The sequence below is a fragment of the Asparagus officinalis genome, chromosome 4 (genome assembly GCF_001876935.1).
Source record: "Asparagus officinalis chromosome 4, Aspof.V1, whole genome shotgun sequence".
Taxonomy (NCBI): Eukaryota; Viridiplantae; Streptophyta; class Magnoliopsida; order Asparagales; family Asparagaceae; genus Asparagus; species Asparagus officinalis.
The window spans coordinates 43851703-43873731 of record NC_033797.1 but is presented as its reverse complement, the minus strand read 5'-3'; the positions used below and the strand labels follow the sequence as shown (position 1 = coordinate 43873731).

Sequence of the window (22029 nt, the reverse complement as noted above, 5' to 3'; positions counted from 1 at the left end):
ACAAACCCAAACTCATTAACCACTTTAACTTATATCCGTTAATAAAATCATGACCCAAACCTATTTTCCACTTCATCTTGTCCAATGTCTTCCCCGATAGCTCTCCTTAACTATAATCCTAAATTTGTAGTGGATAGATTTCCGTTAGAAAAGACATTAAAGAAGACGACAGAACAGATGAAATAAATTAAAATGAGTTTGATTTAGGGTTTTATTAAACTGATTTGAAGAGCTTAATAAATATAAGTTAAAGTGATTAAAGAGTTTGGGCTGTGAGAGGAATATAATTGACAAATCATTAAAAAAATTAATTCATTAAACATAATATTCCCCTATTTTAACTAGATCTTAACTAAGTGGCTTATTTCAACATATTAATAGGTTTTCGGAAGCCTAGGATCAATTTTAAAGATTTAGAGCGTTAATACGAAATATTAAAGATTTAGGGGGCCTGACGTCAATTTCAAAGAATTTGGTGGCTAATATCAAAATATTGAAGATGTGGGGGGCCAGTACGAAATAACGCAACTTCAAAATCTCTGCATCGTCCGAACCGAGGTCCAACCTGAGTCCGAGTCAGCTTGTCAGACCCCCCCCACACACATCATCCACGTGTCAACAAGCCTCAACATCCTTCCCAAAATACCCCTAGTAACAGTCCCAAGTCCAAACTTGGAGGGGCATTCCCGGAATAGAACCCCCCCTAAACCCAGACAAAAAAGGGCGAAAACCCCTCTCTCTCTCTCTCTCTCTGCCCCCTTCTCTCTCCTCACGCGCTACCTCCCTCTCCTCTGTGTTTCTTTCCAAATAAAACAAGCGAGCGAATTTAATGCTGGATTCTCATTCTCTCCCCCTAAATTCTGACATCGATCCATTCAGAGCTCTATCGAAAATTGTTTTGTTCAGTGAGAGAAGAATTTGGGAAACCCTAAACTCTTTCTTGCTCTCTGGACTAAAGAGGAGAAGGAGGAGGAGGATCGTTGCATCGACGCCGTCGTCCTCCGCTTCGAATTCACCGCTTGCATTAGCTGCATTGCAATCATAAGGTAATTCTCAGAGACATTTGATGAGTTCTGTTTCTGATTGCTTGCTAAAGATTGGTTTTTGAGAGGTGAAGTTATGTTATTGGTGGAGCTGTAAAAGTTTGTTTTGATCATGGGTGTGTTGTGAGTTTGTTCTTGATTGTAACAGGGAGGGAAAAAGCTGGAAAGGTTCCGTCTTTAATTTGAGCTTTGCTCTTTTTAGTGAAAATGTAACGAGAATTGTTTTAGTAGTTTTTACTGTAAATGGCAGTCCTTTACTGCAGACAAAGAGAGAAAAGGATACGTGTGTTTTAGTGAGGTGTTGGGGTTCACTGGGCTCTGAAAGTCCTAGTAGGAGCTTGTGGATGGTTAACCGCGACGTCATATGATTTTATCTAATATTTTACTTAATATCTGAAAATTTGAAGTTCTTTGGGTCTCATTTCTTGATATTGTGCTTGAACTTATTTGGTAAACTTTCTCCTTCGATTTGGGCTTCAGTTTGGCAAGAGAAGAATTTGCAACGGCTTGGGATATGGTAATCATTCTTTCGGGCGGAAAAGTATAGTGCACACGGTAGCTTGGCAGTGGCATAAGTAATGCAGTTGACTATCCTGGAAATGGACACCTTATTCAATAGTTATGGCATAAAGTTCATACAAAACCTTGCCGGATAAAATTTTATTGTTATGGCTTTGTTAAAAAAAATTCTGACTATAACTTTGTTTTTTTGTTATTGGATGGGAAGGAAAAGATGATAATTTGTTAGGTGATATGGAACTTCATTATGTTAGAATTTTCTCTTAAGCTGTAGCTTGCTTTAGTGATCGTGTCATCTTTTCCCAGGCCAAGACTTCCTCTTTTGACTGTAGTTTTTTAAATACTTGACCAAGCTTTAGATGATCAGGTAATCTCGTAAACTTTAAAACATCACTTACAGTAGGTCTATTCTATCCTGCAAAGTTCTTTGTTGTATTCCTTTTCTTATCTACGCAAACTTTTAAAAAAAAAAGTATAGTGATGTAACTTAGAGAAAGTAGTTGGGAACCTTCTCCATTTGAAGAACATGGTTGTGGGCTTGAAGAACGGTAGCAGTACGCTTACATGATTGCATGGTAATCAGCATGAAGTTGCCTTTTGTGGATTTATCGATTATACTATCACAATTGAATTGGCTATGATAGCAAGAATGCTCGAATCATGTTGCGTTTTAGGGTCCCTTTGAGTATTTGTTATTGAAAGTAATGTATGTTCAGTGTCAGCACTGTCATGCAATTCCTAGTGTGGTAGTCAGTTGTCTGGATAACTTAGTTTTCTGACTACATCAAATAATTATTTAAAGGAGTATATTTTTTTAAAAAGACCCTTTTTAAATTTTATGAGCAAAATTGACATCTTTTAGGTTTAATTTGCAAAATGGACCTCTTTTTGGCCATGTTATCACAGCTGGCCAAAAAGAGGTTGATTTTGTAAACTTTAGTTTTTAAAATACACGGGACTACTAGTCCCGTGTCCCGTGTATACTTACCTGTCCCTAATCACAGGTTAAACTGATTCTTTTAAGGTACACAAGACTGTTGGTTTGTAATTAACGGCCTCTAAATACACGGGATTACTAATCATGTGTATTTTAAAGATTATATTTTGCAAAATCGACCTCTTTTAGGCTAGCTGTAATGACATGACCAAGAAGAGGTCGATATTGCTAATTTATTTATAAAAGCATCGATTTTGCTAATAATTTTTTTTTTAAAAATGGTCTTTAAAAAATTTCTCCTTATTTAAAATATTAATTAGTTAACTTTCTATCAATATCTACAATGAGAGATACCAAAAAATATCATTAAATCAAAATGCTACTGTGGCTCTTTTAGCACGATTCTTAAGCTGTAATTGGAGCTCCGTTCAGTGCAGTTCCAAGCTTCCAACTACACCTTTCGGTGCTGAAAATGTGTTTCAAATATATGTCGAGATGCAAAAGGAAATCGATTCCAGCTATTGAATTGGCTTGCAATTGTAGCCCTCTAACTACAAGCAACGACGACCATAACACACCCTTATTACTAGTTCTTTGCTCATCTGCATGATTTATTCAAAAGCCTAGGGATCTCAAAATTTTATAAAAACCGTACATTCTCATTATAATGCGAAGATTTGGAAAACGTTAAGGTAAATGGTGGGAAAGCTTTTGGACCTTTTAGCCCTGGCAACTTTATTGAAAACCCATATTATTTAGCCACCTTTCAAAAATAAAAATAACTTTGTATTGGGTGGAAGCGTATGCTCATTTCTGTCTACTTCGACTTGCATCTTTTGCCACCATACAGAAGTGTGCAAAATACATGTTTTCCAGTCTGTGACAGGACATTTCTGTTGAATGTTTATTTTCCTCTTTTGCAAACACGTACACACACGGGATAGAGGTCCTCGAGCTGGTTATTCAATGAAACCTTTCATATTGTGGGACTTATTTGCAGGTCACATATGTTTTCAAAAGAATGACGGTGTGAATAGTCATGTTGATTATGTCTCATGAAAAGTTCATGACTCGAATGTTGCGTGCTTGACTTCCATATCTTAATTCTTACAATTGAAAGTTTCCTTGTATTCTTCCTTCTTAAAGTACAAGGACACTCTTAACTTCTCTGTTTTCTATCAATATTGTAGGCTTACATATTACAGGTTTGTAGGAGTTCTACACCAAAGAAAAACGAAAATGAATGGAGATGGGGCTTTTAATGCACATATTTTGGTTGATAAACTTGCTAAGCTCAACAGTTCGCAGCAGAGCATTGAGAGTATCCTTTCTCATATTTCAGTATAAGCTAATATGGAAAAAAGTCCTATGTTAATTTAAGAGTTGCTAGGCACATTTAATAAATCTGCATATGCACATTGTTTAGATTCCATTATGAGATTACTAATATTCTTGAAGTTTCTTTTGCAACTTGCTGCATGTTGGTGAGTTGCTACCATTGAATTTTCCTTTTTGGTTGGCGATGATTATTTGTTAGTTTTTACCAAAACCTACAAACTCTTATACATGTAATGCATTTGCAAAGTGTAATAGTTCTCCACATTCCATGACAGTCAAACTAATAGATGAACCTGGTAGAACTCCATTAGTGTTCTGCTATCAGCAGTTTATTTGGCTTGATAACTAACAATTGTCTATTTTAGCAATATAATAAATTTTAAATATATGTTAGCGGTTCTAAGAGAAGTCTAATGCATTTTTCCAAAATAGATCAAACTTTTCATTGCCATGAGCTCGTCCTGCGATGGTTAGTATAGAAGTCACCATTACTTGATCATGACTATCTATGTTAGTACAAGGGTCATCACAATGCATTATCATGCTAATCTGCTGTTGTCAAGGCCCAACACACACTGCGGGGCACAAATTCCCTTTACGTACACCACTGCAAGGTGCAAAGCGATGTGCACTTCTCAAGGAAGCGAGACACACACCACAATCACATTTTTGTGAATGTATAATCAAGCATATCACTTGGGTATGCCTTTGGTTGTGTATATTGTATAAGATCCAATTCTTTCACAAGCATATAAGAATTAAACCATGATGGAAAGAAGAAATGACAAGAAAAGATAATATACAGAAATCGACAGAAAAAGGGACGGGAGGAAAAAAGAACAGCAAAAGAAATATTATATTTTCCTATGTGTGCTCCGCAAAAATCAACCTAAAAATAACGGAAAATCGCTTGCACTCTCCAAATTTTATAAATAAAGCTCGCATCGTGAGAGAGAGGCAGAAAAAACGAGAACCGTCTAGGGTCATCAATCAGGCTACCAAAAATGCATAATTAGTTCATTTCTTTTTTGGGATATGGATTATCGGGTATAAGACCCAATTGGAATGATAAAGGACAAAAATATGAGGCAATGTCTCGCATTTTCGAGCTTTGCCACCTCCCCACACTGCCCAGCGAGTGAGGCTCAGTGAGTCATATGCCTTCGATATTACTGAATATGTCTTTTAGCAGGATGATTATGATTTTCTATACCTGGCAAGAGCCCTTTAGTTTCTATTGCCCTTTATTCTATTTTGTTGGTTTACTAAACTATATGAGAAGATGAGCACATTAATTCATCTCAACTAATCCATACCTAAACAGTAATTTACATTGTATGAGGTGTTGGAAAGAGTTTAAAGGTTGTTCATATGATTTTGAGCATATTCTCACCGAGTTCACAACTATCTTCTGTTTTTTAGAGTTTGCACTTTGCTTTAGAAGAACCTTATGGTGGTAGTGACCTCATTCATTTCAGTTGTCTAGTTAGATATTTATTCATGAGGATTTGGACATTGTTATCACGAAATTGCAGCTATAGCCTACAATAAATTGTTCCTTTCATAGAGGACTAACATATAGTATGGATGGGTGTTTGGAAGGAGAGAATTGAAGATGTAAAAAAAATTTCTTGTGGATTTAGGCGGCAAGTAGCTTGATTGTGATATGTGTTTGGATGTATTTTTAGATATTGATTTAGTTTGGAGTTCTGTAGCTTCAGTTTATTATTGCTAAATACAAGTGAAAAGATGGTAAGGCGGTACAAAAAATTGAAGATACAAAAGATATATTTATGATGATGTAGAGTCTATATTGAAGACACAAATATTTTTTTTTGAATTTACTCGAGAAGTAGCTTGCTTGATACTTATTGGGAAGAGTTTTAAATTTTCAAATGGTTAGGAAGTAAGGATTCAATAACTCAGTTTATGATCAGTTTATGATCATCAAGTACAGTTGCAAAAATGGATAAGATTATATAAAACGTTGAAGATGAATTCTTATGAAAATATGGAATCGTTATTGAAGAAAGGATATTCTTGTTGATATAGATGGAAGGTAGTTTGGTTACATGATACTTATACAGAGTTTTTTAGACATTGATTACTAGTTGATAATTCAATAAATACACTGGAACACACTGGAACAATGTATTATTGTTAAATGCAAGCAAAAAATAGACAAAAATATGGTCATTGTTAATAGAGGAATTTGAATTTTTTGAAATTCTTAAACTAATGCTAGCATAAATACATCACGTTTTGTATGGTTCCATTTTATGCATTGATGTTTCAGAAATATGATTATCCTTTCTTGTTTGAATTCGTTAGCTTCCTTCCCGAAAGCCTATTGTTGAGGAACTACATTTAATGATGTTTCCTTAAAGGAGACGTAATACCAACTTTCTCTATGATTTCCTACATAGTTTTATGGTTATCGCCCTCTCTTAACACCACACTTTCCTATTTTAAAGAAAGAAGTCATTTTGTTTTTCTGCAATTCAAGTTCTCAACACCACTTATTTCATGTTTTATATATTTTGGCTATATTTATTGTAGTTTTGGAAGCATTCACTCATCTTATGTTAGAGCTTTTAGACCTTGGGTGTGCTCTTGCTTATCCTTCATGACATTCTTAACACAATGAAGCTCTATCACATTGGTGTATCTTCCATAGGAGGAACGCGAAACAAGTTGTTGAGACATGGGAGCGACAATTTTATTCTTCTCCGAAAGATCAACGGTTGTATTTTTTGTATCTTGCAAATGATATTCTGCAGAACAGCCGGCGTAAGAGTATGGAATTTGTTGGCGAATTTTGGAAAGTTATTCCCTATGCACTTCGTGATGTGATTGATAATGGTGATGAGTTCGGGAGAAAAGCTGCTGTCAGACTGGTAAGTGAACAATTTCCTTTTATTGTGCATAATTTGGTTGCTGTAATTCATACTAGCCCACTTGAATGCAGTCATGTACAACCTTTTCCATGCATTGTGATCCCTGTGCACGTGAAAATTGTATTTGTGTGGTTGACATATTTGTCACTATTTTGAATCGAAGTGCATTAATTTTTGTTTACATGCTTTTTATCCTATTTCAAGTTAGGTAATTTCTTATGTAGTTCATTATTGAAGATAGATCTATACCGTCCAACAGCTTCATACATGTAGTAGTGGTATTCCTTTCAATTGCCTCATGCATTAGTAAAGGAAAAATATACATGTGTCCTTGTTTGTTCATTTTCTACTCTGTCATGGCATATGTAATAATTTTATAAACTCCTGAAGCTTTATAGTTATGGATCTACCAGCAAAGAGTATAATCTTCAGCCATGTTTTTTCTTGGTTTATGTGTTGTCTGTTAGGACCATTATCTTGCCGTCAGTTTCTGTTTCTTCTACTGCTTGCCTATTTTTTAATTGGCCCCTTGAAGTAGATTTTAGCTAACCCCTTAAGCCTAGTATTCAATAGTTTCTTTTATTGTGGTTAAGTTTTTCCTTATATTTGATGGTTCATATCACTTCCTTTTATTAGCTTAAAGTTTAACGAAAAGGAAAAAAGAAAAACGAAAGAAGAACCCTTAGAGATATTTGTTTTACTCACCTGTGGAAGAAGCATTATGAAGGTTCAAGAGAGAGATGCAAAAATGATGAGTTGGATAGGTTAAGCTAACAAAAGTTTGCAAAAAATTATTTATATGTAATCACAAAGAACTACATCATATAGCTAGGTGTTTATTGGGATGATCAGGATCTCTCAGAAGTGAAGCTCTCGATGGTTCTAAGGCTAGTATGGTTATCAATTTGTATGGTGCAAGCTTGTGCCATGAATGGAGGTCTAATAATGACAAATATTTCAGGATTCCAAATGATAGAATTCATTGAGGCAAAGATGATTCAATCAGTAGAATATAAATTTAATGGAGACGTGTGATAGACTATTTCCCAATTTCTACAATATAGTCATAAATCATTTGGTTTAGGAACCTTATGTATTTTTATGCATGTAGGATCCTTCTTTCTTTGAGTTATTTTAAGGGAGGTAAGATTTAAACTACTTGCTAAATTGAGAATCCTCACTTATTCACACCTAATTGATCTTTTTCTTTTTGGTTTAAGCAGTGAGTTTCCTCGTGTGTCTACAAAATGCATCTGGTTTGACTACCTGCCTCTCACTATCCATAGTGGACCAAATGAAAAATTCCTTTTAATTCGTTTGTGAATTAGAAACTATTCAAATTGTATATTTATAATTTTTAGGGGCTTATATGAAGATTCCTCATAATTTTAAGTTAACAAGGTCCAAATCGGATAAAGAAATTCATTCCCACAACACTAACCCTAATTTGTGAGTGGGGACAGTAAAATAGAGAAAGAAGCGGCGGTCGTAAGGGGAATCATCCTTCGAGATCCCCGGAACCTCAACACCAGAGGAGATATGATGTACCAGGTCTCTAAAAAAAACAAAAAAAAAAAAACAAAAAAAAAAGAATTTTTTTTTCTGTGTTGGTGGACGGGGCTATCTTATAGATCTTACTCCCTTTCCTTCAGGTTCGAAGGGCACAATCACTATTATACACAAATTTTGAAGGTTTCAGATAAACTACTGCAAAACTGTTCCCAGATCTGTTTTTTTTGGAATGAGATGATCTGGGGAACCTTCATGAAAAGGCAGTAATAGTCATTGTTGCCTGATACTACCGCTCTTGACATTTTAAATTGTAGCTACGCAACCTTATCATAGGGTTATCTTAAGCTGATATCTATTCTAAAGGGATTTTACACCAAGTATCCATCCTATGTCGGGAGCCACAAAAGGGTCATTCCTCATCTAGTGTGCTCCCCCTATTTTTAGCATGGTATCCTTTCCTAGGTTATTGGGGAAGTCCTTGGGGTAACATTATTTTTTTCATTAAATGCCGATGACTTTTAAGGTTTTTTCTTGTCTCTGATCTTTAACCTCTCTATTTACTTTGATCCTTGTTACTTGATTTGTGAACTTCTATGCTGTGGGATCGTTCCATGTAGATTTTGTTGATTTATTTGGGCATATTTTCTGTAGCTCTAGAAGATTTCTGGTCAGCATTCGAACCAGTATTCAAATATATGGATCAGTTTGCATAAAGTTCTCTTTCAAACACTGAAGTTTCACAATCCATAATTTTGTTGACTGAAAATTCATATCAAGTTTTCTGATATAAATATTTGGAAGATGTTACATTCTAACAAATAGGTTATGGAATGAGGCTAGGTTGTCATTCCATGTATGAGCGACTGGATAGACAATCTCCAGCAAAAGATAAGCCATCTATCAATGAATCAAATGGATATGAAGTCAAATGGTGTTGCTAATTTGTGGAATGTAGAATTTTTTTCCAGTAACGAATTTTGGCCTTCCTGCTAAGCAATATGTCAAATGGGGGCTACTGATACTTGCAGATTATATCGGTGCATTTGACTTATTTTAATGTTTTCCGGAAGAGGTGTGTATGATAGCTGAAATTGTCCCTAGGAGACTACAGAGAGTAATATCTACATAAATCCAAAACTCTACCCTGCCAATCTGTATCTGGTCTTAACAGGTTGCAGCGAAAGTCTGTTCTAACATGTAGCCTTGATGTTTTGTTGGCTCAGCTTGGTTTTTTTACCATAAGTCTGACACTCATACCACAATATTTTCTTCTGAGTCCTTAGACGATGTTGCTATTCTTTCTACTAGGACTGGAGAAAGTTTGAGTTTTTGTGTTTGCATCCTTTGCCAGCTGTACATGGATATGCAGATCCATATCAAGCTGGTTGGTAGATGCATGTTGTGAGATTTTAGTCCATATCTGTATCCATGTAGAGATCCAAGTACGCGCGTCATCTTTCACATGATTGTACATGATTCGGTGGGAAACTATGCCCATTTTTTACAATCATGACTGAGAATTTGATGTTAAACTAGCCCATCCCATCTACCGAGTGAGGTGTGTGATTTCTTTGTGTTATTGTTGGATTTATTTTTATTTTTTTATCAATTTGAGTATGAGTCTCTGTCCAAGCTCAAGCATTTGATATTAAATAGGGCAATTATTGTGAAACCCCCTTCTAGTTTGAAAGTTTATTGTGAAGCCCCCTAACGTTATTTTTTCATCACAAAACACCCTACTGTTAAAAAAACTGTTAAAAATCATTTATATTCCAAAACTTCTCTCTTCTTATTCCTCATGGCATATTTTGCCTTTCTCTCAAAGGCAAAACAGATATTAGAAACTGAAAGTTACACAAAATAGACGCTAAAATCAAAGGGAGGGTTAAATAAATTACCTTGATCTTCTGTTAATTTTCTGTGTTAATGGCTGTGGTTACTTGGGTTTGATGTGAATAGAGGGATGATGAGTTTTGCAATAGATTGAGGAAGAAGTGAAGCATTATTGAGGGTTTTTTTTTAGAGAAAAGTTATAATTTAATTAGTTTTGAAGAATTACAGGAAAACAGCAAAGAAATCAGCCAGGCAGATTGGCGGTCGACCGCCGCGGTCAACCGCGAACGTGCACGAAGACTACCAGGATTCGGAGCTGCTGGCGGTCATCGCGGATGACTGTAAGTGTTTTTACTCTCGGTCGACCGTTTCGTTTCTGAGTTGTATATAACTCAAAACCTGATTGTTTAGGGTTAAGCAAGGACGAATTTGAGCAGTCTTTGAGAGAGGATTGTTGCATCCAATTGTGGGAGAGTTAAGAGAGATCAAGAGCTTTGTTTTAGGGTTTGATCTGAGAGATTTGTAACTCTACTTGTATTCTCTGATTTCTAATAGTAAGATCTCCCCCCTCCTTACCCCGTGCACGTAGGTAACTTGCCGAACCACGTACATCTCTTGTGTTATTTGGTGATTGTGCTTGTTTATTTGGTTGTGATCTCTTTTGTTCGGATTGTGTGATTCGACCGCTTCCGCGTCGCGCACAACAAGTTTTACTTGTTTTAAACAGCAGGAGGTGTTGAAATGAAAAAGTAACATGAGTGGGTTTCATAATAATTACCCCTCTATAAGGATAACTGTTGACATATTAGTATTATTAGGGACTTATTTGTAAGATTTGTAGGGGCCTATATAAAGCCCAAGAGATATCATAATGAATTAGGTTTATATTTATATCATGGAGTATCAGAGCACAAAACGTTAGCACCAAACCCCTCCTTTTCTCCGCTCCCCGTCCTTTCACACTGCCGCCTGAGATCACCCTTCTAACGCTTCGCTGAGATCCCCGACCCCCTGTTAACAACCACCTCAGATCCCGTCAAAACCCTTGCATGTATCCTAAACCCACGTCCGACCCCTGATCTCCTTGAACCCTGACCTGACTTCCTCTGTGACCCCTTATCTTAGCGCTGACCCCAACCCCATCCATGACCCCCCGGTCCCCCCTGTCCACAAATGCGGAACCCCCCCTGCAACCGGACCCCCTGTCCAGACTTCCAAGACCAGGCCCCCATCTAGCGTGACCCCGCACATCCACCCTCGCCGACCAGTCCAGACTCGGAAACTACCCCTGCCAGACGGAACCCCCTGCCAGACTCTCAAGCACAAGGACCCCCCATCTAGCCGCTGCACCGTCAACCCATCTACGGCACGTGCTGCTCGGCCCTTGATGCGCTGGTGTCGGACCGAGATTTGACATGGTTCGCGTCGACTTCAGTTCCTGAACTGATGGAAGAAGAGTATATACTCACATTCGAGTGAGGATAATATACCTGTCTTTGTGTTCTGTTTCGTCTGAGAACACGAGAATGTTGTTGAAGATTACCCTTGTGTGCGCAGAAGTGACTGCCGAAATTCACGTGCACACAACAAGGGTTTGAAGAAAAAAGTGAACAATGTTGGTTCGGAAGCTTGATGAGTGCGAATCAATCAAGAAGTGAACCCTGGGCGGAGGTATCACAACTTTGATGAAATTGATAAGTTGTTGGCTGTGAGAGGCGAACAAAACCATTCGAAGAAATGAGAATCCGACCATCGATATAAGCTTTGATGATCCTGGTACGTAACCTGAGCTGGCGGCGCGGGTGAGAATACCCTTGCAAAGGAAGGAACATGGAGGTTACTTGATCAGGAGAGGCGACAGATACAGGAGAGGACTCGGAGGGAAGAGATGAGTGGAAGTCCACTCATATGTTGGTGTTCTGGCTTCTCAACTCGGTTGTTTGACAATTGCGCCGCGTAGGTGGATGGCCTTGAGAAAGTGAAGGAAGTCTTGGAAGTTGATGGAGGAATAGGATGAGTGGGGTATAAACCTGAGGGTATTACAGATAAAGAGCGATGACCAATGCCAGGTGAAAGGACGTATCAGGATATGCTACGAGTTGGCAACCCTGTGCTGGAATATATGATCCTTTCTCTGCCCGCGGCTAGCTGCAAGACCCGGGATGTAAAGAGCGGGAGGCCTTATCTACAAGAGAGGTACGTATGCGTGTTTCTAAAGATTGACAATTCAGAGTTTCGCTCACGAATTGCAATTGGTCCTATTCTAGCGCGAAGATTCGCAAGCTTGAGGAGCTATCTCTGCTCATAATCAGGAGGAGACTCGCATTAGGTACTGCAGGTCGGGGACAGGTGGACTTCTGTGGTGAAGCAGGACTGGAGCCTCTACGTGCTGGATACTAGGGAGAGACCCGACTAGTGCTATACTGCGGTGCGGTGGCTCATCTATGGCATGCTTAGCAGCAAAGCCATCCAAGGATGGAGATTCGGTGGACGTGGGACGTTGGAGGTCGTGGTCGTGCGTGGGGGTGCAGACGGTGGTGAAGAGAGGCGGGATATCCGGCAAATCTGACGTAGCAGAAGAAGAAGAAGCTGAGGTGTCTTACAGAGCGAGGATCGGTGCTCTCCTCACGATACTCAGGAAAAAACAGCCAGTAGGCAAGGGGATGGAGATTTGAGGGAATGGGACTGGCGGAGAGCATCGTACTTCGTTCTTCGTCAGATGGCAAACTGCTGCCGTATGCTCATGACGCAACAAAAGGTACTGGATGACATGACATGCCTCTTCATCTATGTCCCAGACAGATATAGCAGAGTGATAGCGACTCGTGCATCTCCTAAACGTCATGTGACAAGGTAAGCTAGTGATTCGTCGATCATAATCACTCACTTAGCATCGCGGCGGGCCCGCGCTGATAGTATTCAAACAGCTGATGGGTAATTTCAGCGGGTGGTTGGTAAAGGGACTAGTCTCGATTGACTGTTCATGTACTTTGTCCAATGTGATTTGCATGGCTCCTTCTTTTCCAGTCCAATCTTTGTATTATATGTTTCAATCATTGACTCCACTAAAATGCATCGTCGTTTTTGATATTCCGGAAGGTAATTCTCCAGAGAAGGGGCATCGGGGGAGACTTGGGACTGGGCAGATGCGTAGTGGACTGTGGTATTGGATCGGGTGAAGGGCTGGATTCAGCATTGGTGGTACAGTATAGAGGGTAAGGCAGGAGTAGGATCTAAAATGAGTGCTGAAAATGAGTTTATGGCTCCATCACACAGCGTTTGGGACCACTTCATCTATTGTGTTTTAGGTAGATTGTATCCTTCTTTATTGAGAAAGAAATAAACCTAGAAACTTGTGTGTGATGCATGTGAGTATGGGAAAGCTTTACTAGAAGCTTTAGTGTTAGTTGCGTGGCAGTAGAAGTTGCTCAATGCGATTTGAGCTGGTACATATTTTTTTTTTTTTTTTCAGATGTTGGGGGCCTTGTCCCACAAGTTTATGAATGATACAATATTTTGTTACATTTAATGATTGCTTCTCTCTCGTGTACTTGGTTATACCTGTGAAAAATAAAGATGTGATGTGTTGGGGTGGGTGTTCCAAAATTGTTGCATATAGTGTTCAAGACATACGGAGCAGTGGTGAAAGTATTGAGGTCAGATAATGGGACCAGGTATACAACAGAGCCTTGAAGAATATTTGTCAGGCTCAGGAATACATAGCACAGACAAACCTGGTCCATGAGCACTCCAGCACAGAATGGGTAGCGAAAAAGGAAAACAGACATCTTTTAGAGGTTGTAGTAAGCATGATGATCTCTATGAATGTCCCAGAGCATTATGGGGAAGACAGTTATTGACCGGCCTTCGCGTGATAAACGAATAGCCGCTCGAGAGAGTGCTGATTGGATAGTCTCCGTGTGTAGATATTGAAGGAGATAATGGTGGATGCCTCCACTCGAAAGTGTTTTGCTGGTGTGTGTTTAGTGAAGGACAAAGGCCGTCCTGTCGGAACTTGCCCCTAGAGTGTGAAGTGTATTTGTTGGTGGATATTCTGCTATTTTCTCAGAAGGGATATTGTTTGCTGGAGGGCCAGGTGGAAAAAAGGTTGTTTGTAGCATAGGATGTGGCACTTTCAGAGACTCGAGCATATTACACTCAGAAGGTAAATTCATCTGTCTGGTAAGCTGTCCATACTAGACAGTATGGATCGAGAGGAGGAGAATGGTGAGAGACTGAGGAAGCAATGTGGATGAATCCTTTCTTGTTATCGATTCTTGGGAGCGCGAATTGGTTGAGGAGGGAGTTTGGTGGAGAGGAGCGCGGAGAATAGAAGAAAAGGAACAGAGAAAGAGGTGTAGGCCCCGTTCAGGGGAGCTATACCTATAGTAGGGAAGGGCAAATCATTGGAGGAAAACAGTACGCTACGTGCCTAGAGTGTCGTGGCCAAGTCTCTTGCAAAACCCGCCACCCGACTCCTGAAATACTACACCACACCAATTGTTCATCCCAAGGTGATAAATTGCGCTACTGATAACATCTCCTCTCGCCTATCGTCCACATCCAAATATCATACGGAGGACTACTCCAGTAATGCGGAGGACATCCCCGGTAGATATTGGTTGGGATCTGCGCCAGTATGTACTATATGCTAAGTTCCACCTCGCTGATATTGGAGGCATTCATTGCTCATTGGACTGCTGTCTATGTACACTAACAATTGTTCAGGGTTTGGCTAGAAGGACCCGAAAATGGAAAGCGGGCTATGCACTGCGAGAGTGCTAGGAAGGCCTCTAGAGAAGAACGCGGCATTGGGACTAGTAAATTACAGAAGGAAGAGAGGCAGTTGGATGCAAAGTGGGTCTTCACTGTAAGCAGAATCCAAGATGGACAAGTTGAGCGCGGTACTCAAAGGCTCGCCTGGTGGCAAAGGGTAATAGTGCAGACATATGGCATTAGATTAGATGAACTTTGACCGGATGGCGAAGATGAGCACTGTCGACTTTAATCTCTCTGGCAGTAAAATGGATGGAGTGGAAAGCTGACAGCCAACTAGATGTGAAGGAATGCATTTCTTCATGGAGATCTAGTGGAGGAGTAGTACATGGAGATACCACATGGAGGTTTTTTGTACAAGGATAGACAGTGGGAAAGGTCTGGGCAGATTGAAGAGTCTCTCTATTGGTTGAAGCAATCGCCCGTGCTTGGTTCGATGCAGATTGAGAAGGGCTTATGATTGGTATAGGATACGACAATAACGCCGACCATCACAGTGTTTTCTTATTCGACGAGTGGAGGCCAGGATTTACTAGATGTTGCGGATATGTGGATGATTATGAGTATTACAGGGGGATGATGCGAAGGAGGATTGGCCATAAGTGAACTGGGTAAGGAATTTGAGGTGAAGATCTTGGCTGCTTAATAGCTTTTTTGAATAGAGAATAGGCTCGAGGGAGCGGAAGGGATCATCTATCACCAGAGAAGTAATGGCAGCTGGATCTTATGCAAAGAGAACAGAAATGTTAGGGTGGCAAACCTGCCAATACAAGCCGATCGCCAGAGGTCAAGTAGGTGCTGAGGCTGGAGAAGCCAGTGATGGTGACAGATATAGAGGTTGGTGCGGAAGGCTGACTATTTGAGTCCACACGTCCTGATATCTCCTTTGGCAGTAAGCGGGTGAGGTGCTACATGCAGATCGCGAGGAGGGTCATATGGACGCTGTGTCCTCAGATTCTGAGATATTTAAAGAGTGCCCGCCGGAAAGGGCTGATATTCAGAAGAATGTGATGTGAACATCGGGGTTATTGCGACCTGACTGGGTAGCGTGCTGATGACAGGTAGGTCACCTCAGGATATTGCATCTTTATAGGAGGTAACTTAGTCTCGTGGAAGAGCAAGAAGCAGTCAGTGGTGGGAGAGATCGACGGCCGAGGCAGAGTATAGAGCTATGCGCTTAGGAGTTGCTGATTGCTATGGTTGAAGAGTATGCTGGTGGAGGCTGAGACTGGATCAAGGAGATAAGATGAATTATGGTGTGACAACAAGTCAGCTATAAGTATTGCCAACAACCAGTGCACATGATAGAACAAACACATCGAGAGATCGATAGGTTCTTACATCAAGAGATTGGATAGTGGATACTGGAGCTAAGTCATGTTTCGACTAAGACCAGGGCAAGATTGTCTGACTAAAGGACTCAACTCAGTAGATATGAATTAGAGGATGTGACAAGATGGGCTTAATAGATATCTTTCGCCATCTTGAGGAGAGGTTGACATATTAGTATTATTAGGGACTTATTTGAAGATTGTAGGGGCCTATATAAAGCCAAGAAGATATCATAATGAATTAGGTTTCTATTATCTTCAATAACCCTTATTTGATTGATACTTGGTGTCAATTTACCACAAGCTCTATATGGATATTTCTAGTTCTATTAAGCAATAGTGAATCATCTCATGGAGATTTTGTGTGTGTTTGATTGTTTGTTTTGTTTCTTTATTCTTCTTCTTTTTGTTGTCTGTGTTGTGTGGGGTGGTTGGGGGGGGCGGGGATACTGTCGAGTGGTCAGGTTAACAGTGATAGCTTATAAGTAGGTTATACCTGATACTCATTGTGGATGAAGTGTACACCTTGATGTAAGACCTCTGGTAATAGCATTACGGTTTTCCTTCCCCAAAATATGAAACCTCCTCTGCCAGAACTCCTATTCCAATTAACCATGCGATACCGCACTACTGAATTTCTCGCACATATAAGTGGTAAAACAGAGCGTGCGCACTTTAACATTTAAAATGACCTTTTAACTGATCACTGTAATCTCTTAAACCGGGTTAATTACTGAATTTGGATTTCATGTCTGGATCAAGATGTTTGATATATCTAACAATTTAAAGATTTGATTTCTTTACCCAATGATTTGTTGGCTATGCCATATGCAACATTTATGAATTCTGACATTAAGGTCTACTCTCTACTTTTCCTTTGCTTGTTCTATATATTCAGGTTTTTTGGTTTATATTCTTTGATATTATTGCATGTCACATGTCATGCTAAGCAAACCTAATTAGACTGTATAATATCTAACCTTTTAGCAGCAAGTTCCTAGATGTTCATTTTTTATATATGATTTAGGAGTATGATAATTCAATCTTGATATTGTTTTGGAAGATAATCTGGCGTGTTGTAATAAATAACTTTTAAGTTACAGCACCACTTGATTTACATATGAAGGTTGCATTACTTAAAGTACGACACATGATAGCATACGCATGAACACTAGTACTTTAATTCTGAAGAACTTTTGTGTTTTGTCTATTTAAATGCAAAGAGTATTTTAGCTGCTTAAATTGAGAGCATATACCGATTAGTTTGCTTCTTAGATCACTTTGCACCTTGACAACTTCTGCTCAATGTTAAACTCAAAAAAGGGATTCCGTACTCAGGAAATAAATTATTTTTTTGTCTATAAATTTATATAATGAATCCATAGTGGAATATTTACTTACCCTTTATATCTAGAAAGAGACCCTTTTATTCTTTTCTCTGCATTCAAATATGTCTGACATGTATCATATACTGATTTTGTGTACCAAATTTGATGCCCACGCCCCGACCCCCCCCTCCAGGTTGACATATGGGGGAAGAATGACGTATATATCTTCAGTCCTCAAGGGCAGACCTTGAAGGAAGACCTTTTGGGAAAGAGAAATGGAAATGGTATAAGTTATAAGCTGGTAAGAACCCGTGAATGACTATGAGTTTGTACAATATCCCTTTGCATGCCTTCTTTGTTTGCTGAAGTTTGTGTTTTGCTTGTTTCCATCTTCAGGAACAACCATCTAGAAATATGCTTGAAAAACTCGCTGCAAGTTATCATTATGTTTATAATGACTATGATGAGGATAAAATTTTTGGGAAATGTTGGACAGCTATTAGCTCAATTGAAAATATTGAAAAGGAGTTCGGCAGTGATGTTAACTTAGGTAAGTGTAGAGTTTATCATCTATTGCAAGCTGGATATTCTCATAATGCAACATGCTTTGCAAGATATTCAAGTTATGTTGATGGGCCAACTTATAACTGTGGGAGTCTCTCTTAGTAGTATTATCTAAGATATATTATTTCTCATGTTTTTTAACTAGTAATAATAATCTCCCCATAGAGTAATAGTACATTCTGTTCAACTGAATGTTTTATCTTTTTATAGTTGTGATGTGATAAAATGCATATATTATTTTATTTTTGGGTCTGAAAGTAAATCCTCTCTTTCCGTGAAGTTATATCATGTGACTGAATTGGTTGAATTGGTTCTTGTGTAGTACCAATCCTTACGTTGTGTCAAAGATGAGCATTTTTTTCCTTTATTATGCCACTGCATTTTGAGCATAATAGTTGCTTATTACTTCATGTTAATTTAAACGAATTGATGAATAGGTAATATCAGTGAATCTGGAGTTGCTAACGAGTTGTGGGTGCAACATGGTCTACTGAGAGAATGTATAGAACAGTTGAAAAATGCTGAATCATCGAGGTCGACATTGGTGACCCATTTAAGAGACGCACTTAATGAGCAGGTGGGTCACTATTTACTTACATTTTCTTCTCGACTTTTGCAAGTTAGTGTCTTGGGTGTTAGTTTTTAGTTGTGTATATACATATTTCTAATCTGGTTGATTATACTGATTTCAGGAGTTGAAGGTTAACCAACTCCAAGACGAACTTCAGGTACCCTTTTTGATGAAACTAATTTATGGCCTATAATTAAGACCAACTTCAGGTACCCTTTTTGATGAACCTAATTTATGGCCTAAATGAGTTAAGCATACAAGTGTTTTCATTTTTCTGGTATGCTACATTTTCTACTTTTTATCTGTTGGCTTACTCAAGTTTGTTATATTAGCATATATTTAATATTGTTTTTTGAGTAAGTATTTTCTGGGATAATGCACGATCTTTTTATTACTCCTTTGAGGCAGAAGAATTGATGGTAATACTTAGGATTGGACCTGCAAGCTCAATAATCAAACAGCACTGCATGTTTCAATGTTGTCTTAGCTTGCATGTAATAAGTCTCAATTTATTTCTTCAGGTAATCTGAGTCTGCTTTTGTTAATTAGTCTGTATTTAGGTCCATCCAAAGCCATGATATCAGTTTGATAACTTGAGATTCTAGATATCTTTCTTGGGCCTATAATACATGATCTTGGGTGCATGGTTGACAGACGATCTTTCAGATGTATTGGGTATTAGTTTGTCTAATACAGCTGAATGACTAGAGTAAAGTTTGCCTTTTTGATCCTCAACAACATGTTTAGGTATCTCATGAAATAACCACTGTTCATTGAAGGGTTAAATTCACAGTGATGATAAAATTTTGAAGTGAAAGCGCCCCTTTTCCTGTTTCTTATCATTTTCTTTTTTGGTATTTTAGTTCCACCTGATCAGGAACTATATATCAAGACGAACTAGAAACAGATTCTATCTGATCAGTGATAATGAACTATGAAGCACGGACACGCATAACATGAAGCCGTGTCGTGTCGTGTCCGTGTCGGACACACGTGTCGAACACACGTATCCTATGTATTTTTTAGGATTTGCCTCGTGTCGGCGTGTCGGATGGCTGTATCGGATCCGTGTCCGTGCTACATAGATGATGAATCCTTGTCTTATATCCATCTCGCCAATTTTACTACTTAACTTCAGATTGTCCAAATTTGTTGCCATCTTAGTTGCCAACTGTTATTATACTCGACCATAAAGTCTATGTATTTAAGCTGATAAAAAAAGTGAAGGCTGTCCATTCTGTAAGGTCCTTCACCAGTTATTTCTTAGGGCGCTATGTGGTGCCGATACAAAAATAATCTGCCTTCAAACCATCTGTTTTATCTGCAACTAGAGAATTTACCTCCATTTCCTAATCCGTTTAATATACACATTTATCTCTGAATTTGTTTATTGCTGCTTCAACTGTTACTGTTCTGTAATATACTCTTCCTCAGCTTGGTCCTTCCTTGTTTACGACATGGCCTTAAGGTTTTCACATCTGCTGCATTTATGGTGCACTATTCTCGTTTCTTAGGTCTTCTCTGTTCGAGACAATATAGCATCTCCATTCTTATTGTTGTTGATGCTGTGACTTCAGATGATGAGGCATACATTTATATATTACAAACTTTGAATAGATTTATTTTCTCAGTTCTAGTCCTGTGAACTTCTATTCCTTAATTGAGGCTAACCAAAGCTTCATGAAGCAAGGACGTGAACTCACGTCTATTGCATAATTGCAGAGAGGCTTGATGGCTGCAGTATATAGCCTTCTGCACATTGGTCAAGGATAGGATAGTGGAACTGATCATCCCAGGTAATTGTTTGGGCACATCACTTCCATTACCAATATTTGTAATCAAGGAGAAATAGGGGATTTGAGATAGTTTCGGCGTGATGCACAGTGGAAATTTAAGTTTGCATCCTACTCTGGAACAGCAAGAGATCTGGCCTGATAAAAACAAACAGGATTGGGGCAGCAAAAATGTATTGTTTAGTGAACTAGCAAGAGGACGGTTAGTAACAGAGTTCAATAGGAAAAAAGCAAAAATGATTCATGCAGTAGAGATCAAAAGATTTTCAGGGGGAAAAAACTTCGCTATGTTATTGTTTTTTTTTCTTTTTTTCGGTGGAGCTTATTAATAGGCTTCAGTAGGATCCATAATTTTGAGAGTAGAGTGCATGATTTTCATTCATATATTTATCTGTTTCAAGTGCTCTACTCTATTTGGTGATCTTTTAAATACATTTCATAAATTCATACATTTTCCTTGCTTGTGTTTTTACTATTTTACTTTTTTGCTTGTTTTATCCTTTCAAAAGGTTGCCCAGTCACGGTACGATCAACTGGGAAGGCTCTTGCTTGGACAAGCACCACCTCCGCCGCCGCTCGAAAATAATCTTGATGAGATACCGCCTCCTCCGCCAGCTTCAACCTATTGCGAAACTCCGCCACCTCCCGAGTTTCCTCCAGAACATGAAAACGGAGTGCACACTACAAATGAAGAAAGCCGACTGGAAATCTCAGGGCACAACATTAGCTATGTGTTCTCCTTAGCTTCTGAAGGAGTCATTGGTCAATCTGATGCTAGCAAGAGGCAAAGACTCAACAAGAACAGTAGCACTAGCTTTAGCAGCGTGCCTTGTTTCTTGCCTCAACCTCAGCATCCTCCACCGCCCCCACCTCCACCTATCTTGTACTCAGATTCAATGTATCAACCTCCATCGCTGCCTTTTCGACCTCCACCACTACAGCCGACCGCTTTTAGCTATGGATCGCCGTCTTTTCCAGTAGTTGGGGTTCCCTCATTTCCGAGCCCTTACCAGTATGGACCAGACGGTGGTTATTTTGGGCAGCCCTCATATCCTCCACCATTTCAATAGTGTTGGTGGTTTTATATTAAGAAAGAGATATTAGGGTTATAGACTGTTGTACTCTCTGCATGCTCCACCAAACGGGATATGTTCATGGTCGTTTATAGTTTATATATTAGTAGTGCTGGTATTGTGGTATAGTTTCTGGGTTAAAAGTGATATATACATGTATATTATTACAGCAGACCATAATGGAGGCCAACCTCATTTGAAGTGTTGAGCAGGAGGAAACAAAAGTTGGTAAAAAAGTGGATTTTGAGTTATATAGGTTTGCTGGTTGGTTTTATAGTCTGGTCAAATATTATGCAACAGTTAACCATCATATTACAAGGGGTTTTTTCAGGAAAAGGTGTGAACGTTGCCATGTTGTAGCTGAAGTCGAGCTCAAAGTAATGGCGATAATGAAGAACTGTCATCAGTATTAATGCCCTCAGTTTGTGTCTATTTATAAGAGAAAGTTACAATGTGGTCTGCAAAATTACTTTTTGGTCTGCCATGTTTGTACTATCAAGAATCTAACCTTGAT

The 22029-nt window shown here is 38.9% G+C and overlaps 2 protein-coding genes across 5 annotated transcripts; both read left to right on the top strand.

Annotated features, from left to right (window-relative positions):
- Nucleotides 721-17721, top strand: LOC109837329 (regulation of nuclear pre-mRNA domain-containing protein 1A-like). Of its 4 annotated transcripts, none has more exons than XR_002246242.1 (4): nt 721-1046; nt 3690-3820; nt 6487-6734; nt 17708-17721. XR_002246242.1 is itself a non-coding variant. In XM_020405523.1 (4 exons), exons 2-4 carry the CDS (start codon nt 3739-3741, stop codon nt 10416-10418), a joined length of 441 nt encoding a protein of 146 aa, XP_020261112.1. In that variant the 5' UTR covers nt 721-1046; nt 3713-3738; the 3' UTR covers nt 10419-10434. The 4 variants fall into 4 exon arrangements, 3 of the variants coding, with proteins under 3 accessions (XP_020261112.1, XP_020261113.1, XP_020261111.1); XM_020405523.1 differs by lacking the exon at nt 17708-17721 and adding an exon at nt 10308-10434 and having other exon boundaries at nt 3713-3820; XM_020405524.1 differs by lacking the exon at nt 17708-17721 and adding an exon at nt 10308-10434 and having other exon boundaries at nt 3705-3820.
- On the top strand, nt 17737-21787 carry LOC109837328 (formin-like protein 20). The gene is made up of 5 exons (XM_020405521.1): nt 17737-17815; nt 17911-18064; nt 18516-18655; nt 18771-18806; nt 20952-21787. Exons 2-5 carry the CDS (start codon nt 17929-17931, stop codon nt 21510-21512), a joined length of 873 nt encoding a protein of 290 aa, XP_020261110.1. The 5' UTR covers nt 17737-17815; nt 17911-17928; the 3' UTR covers nt 21513-21787.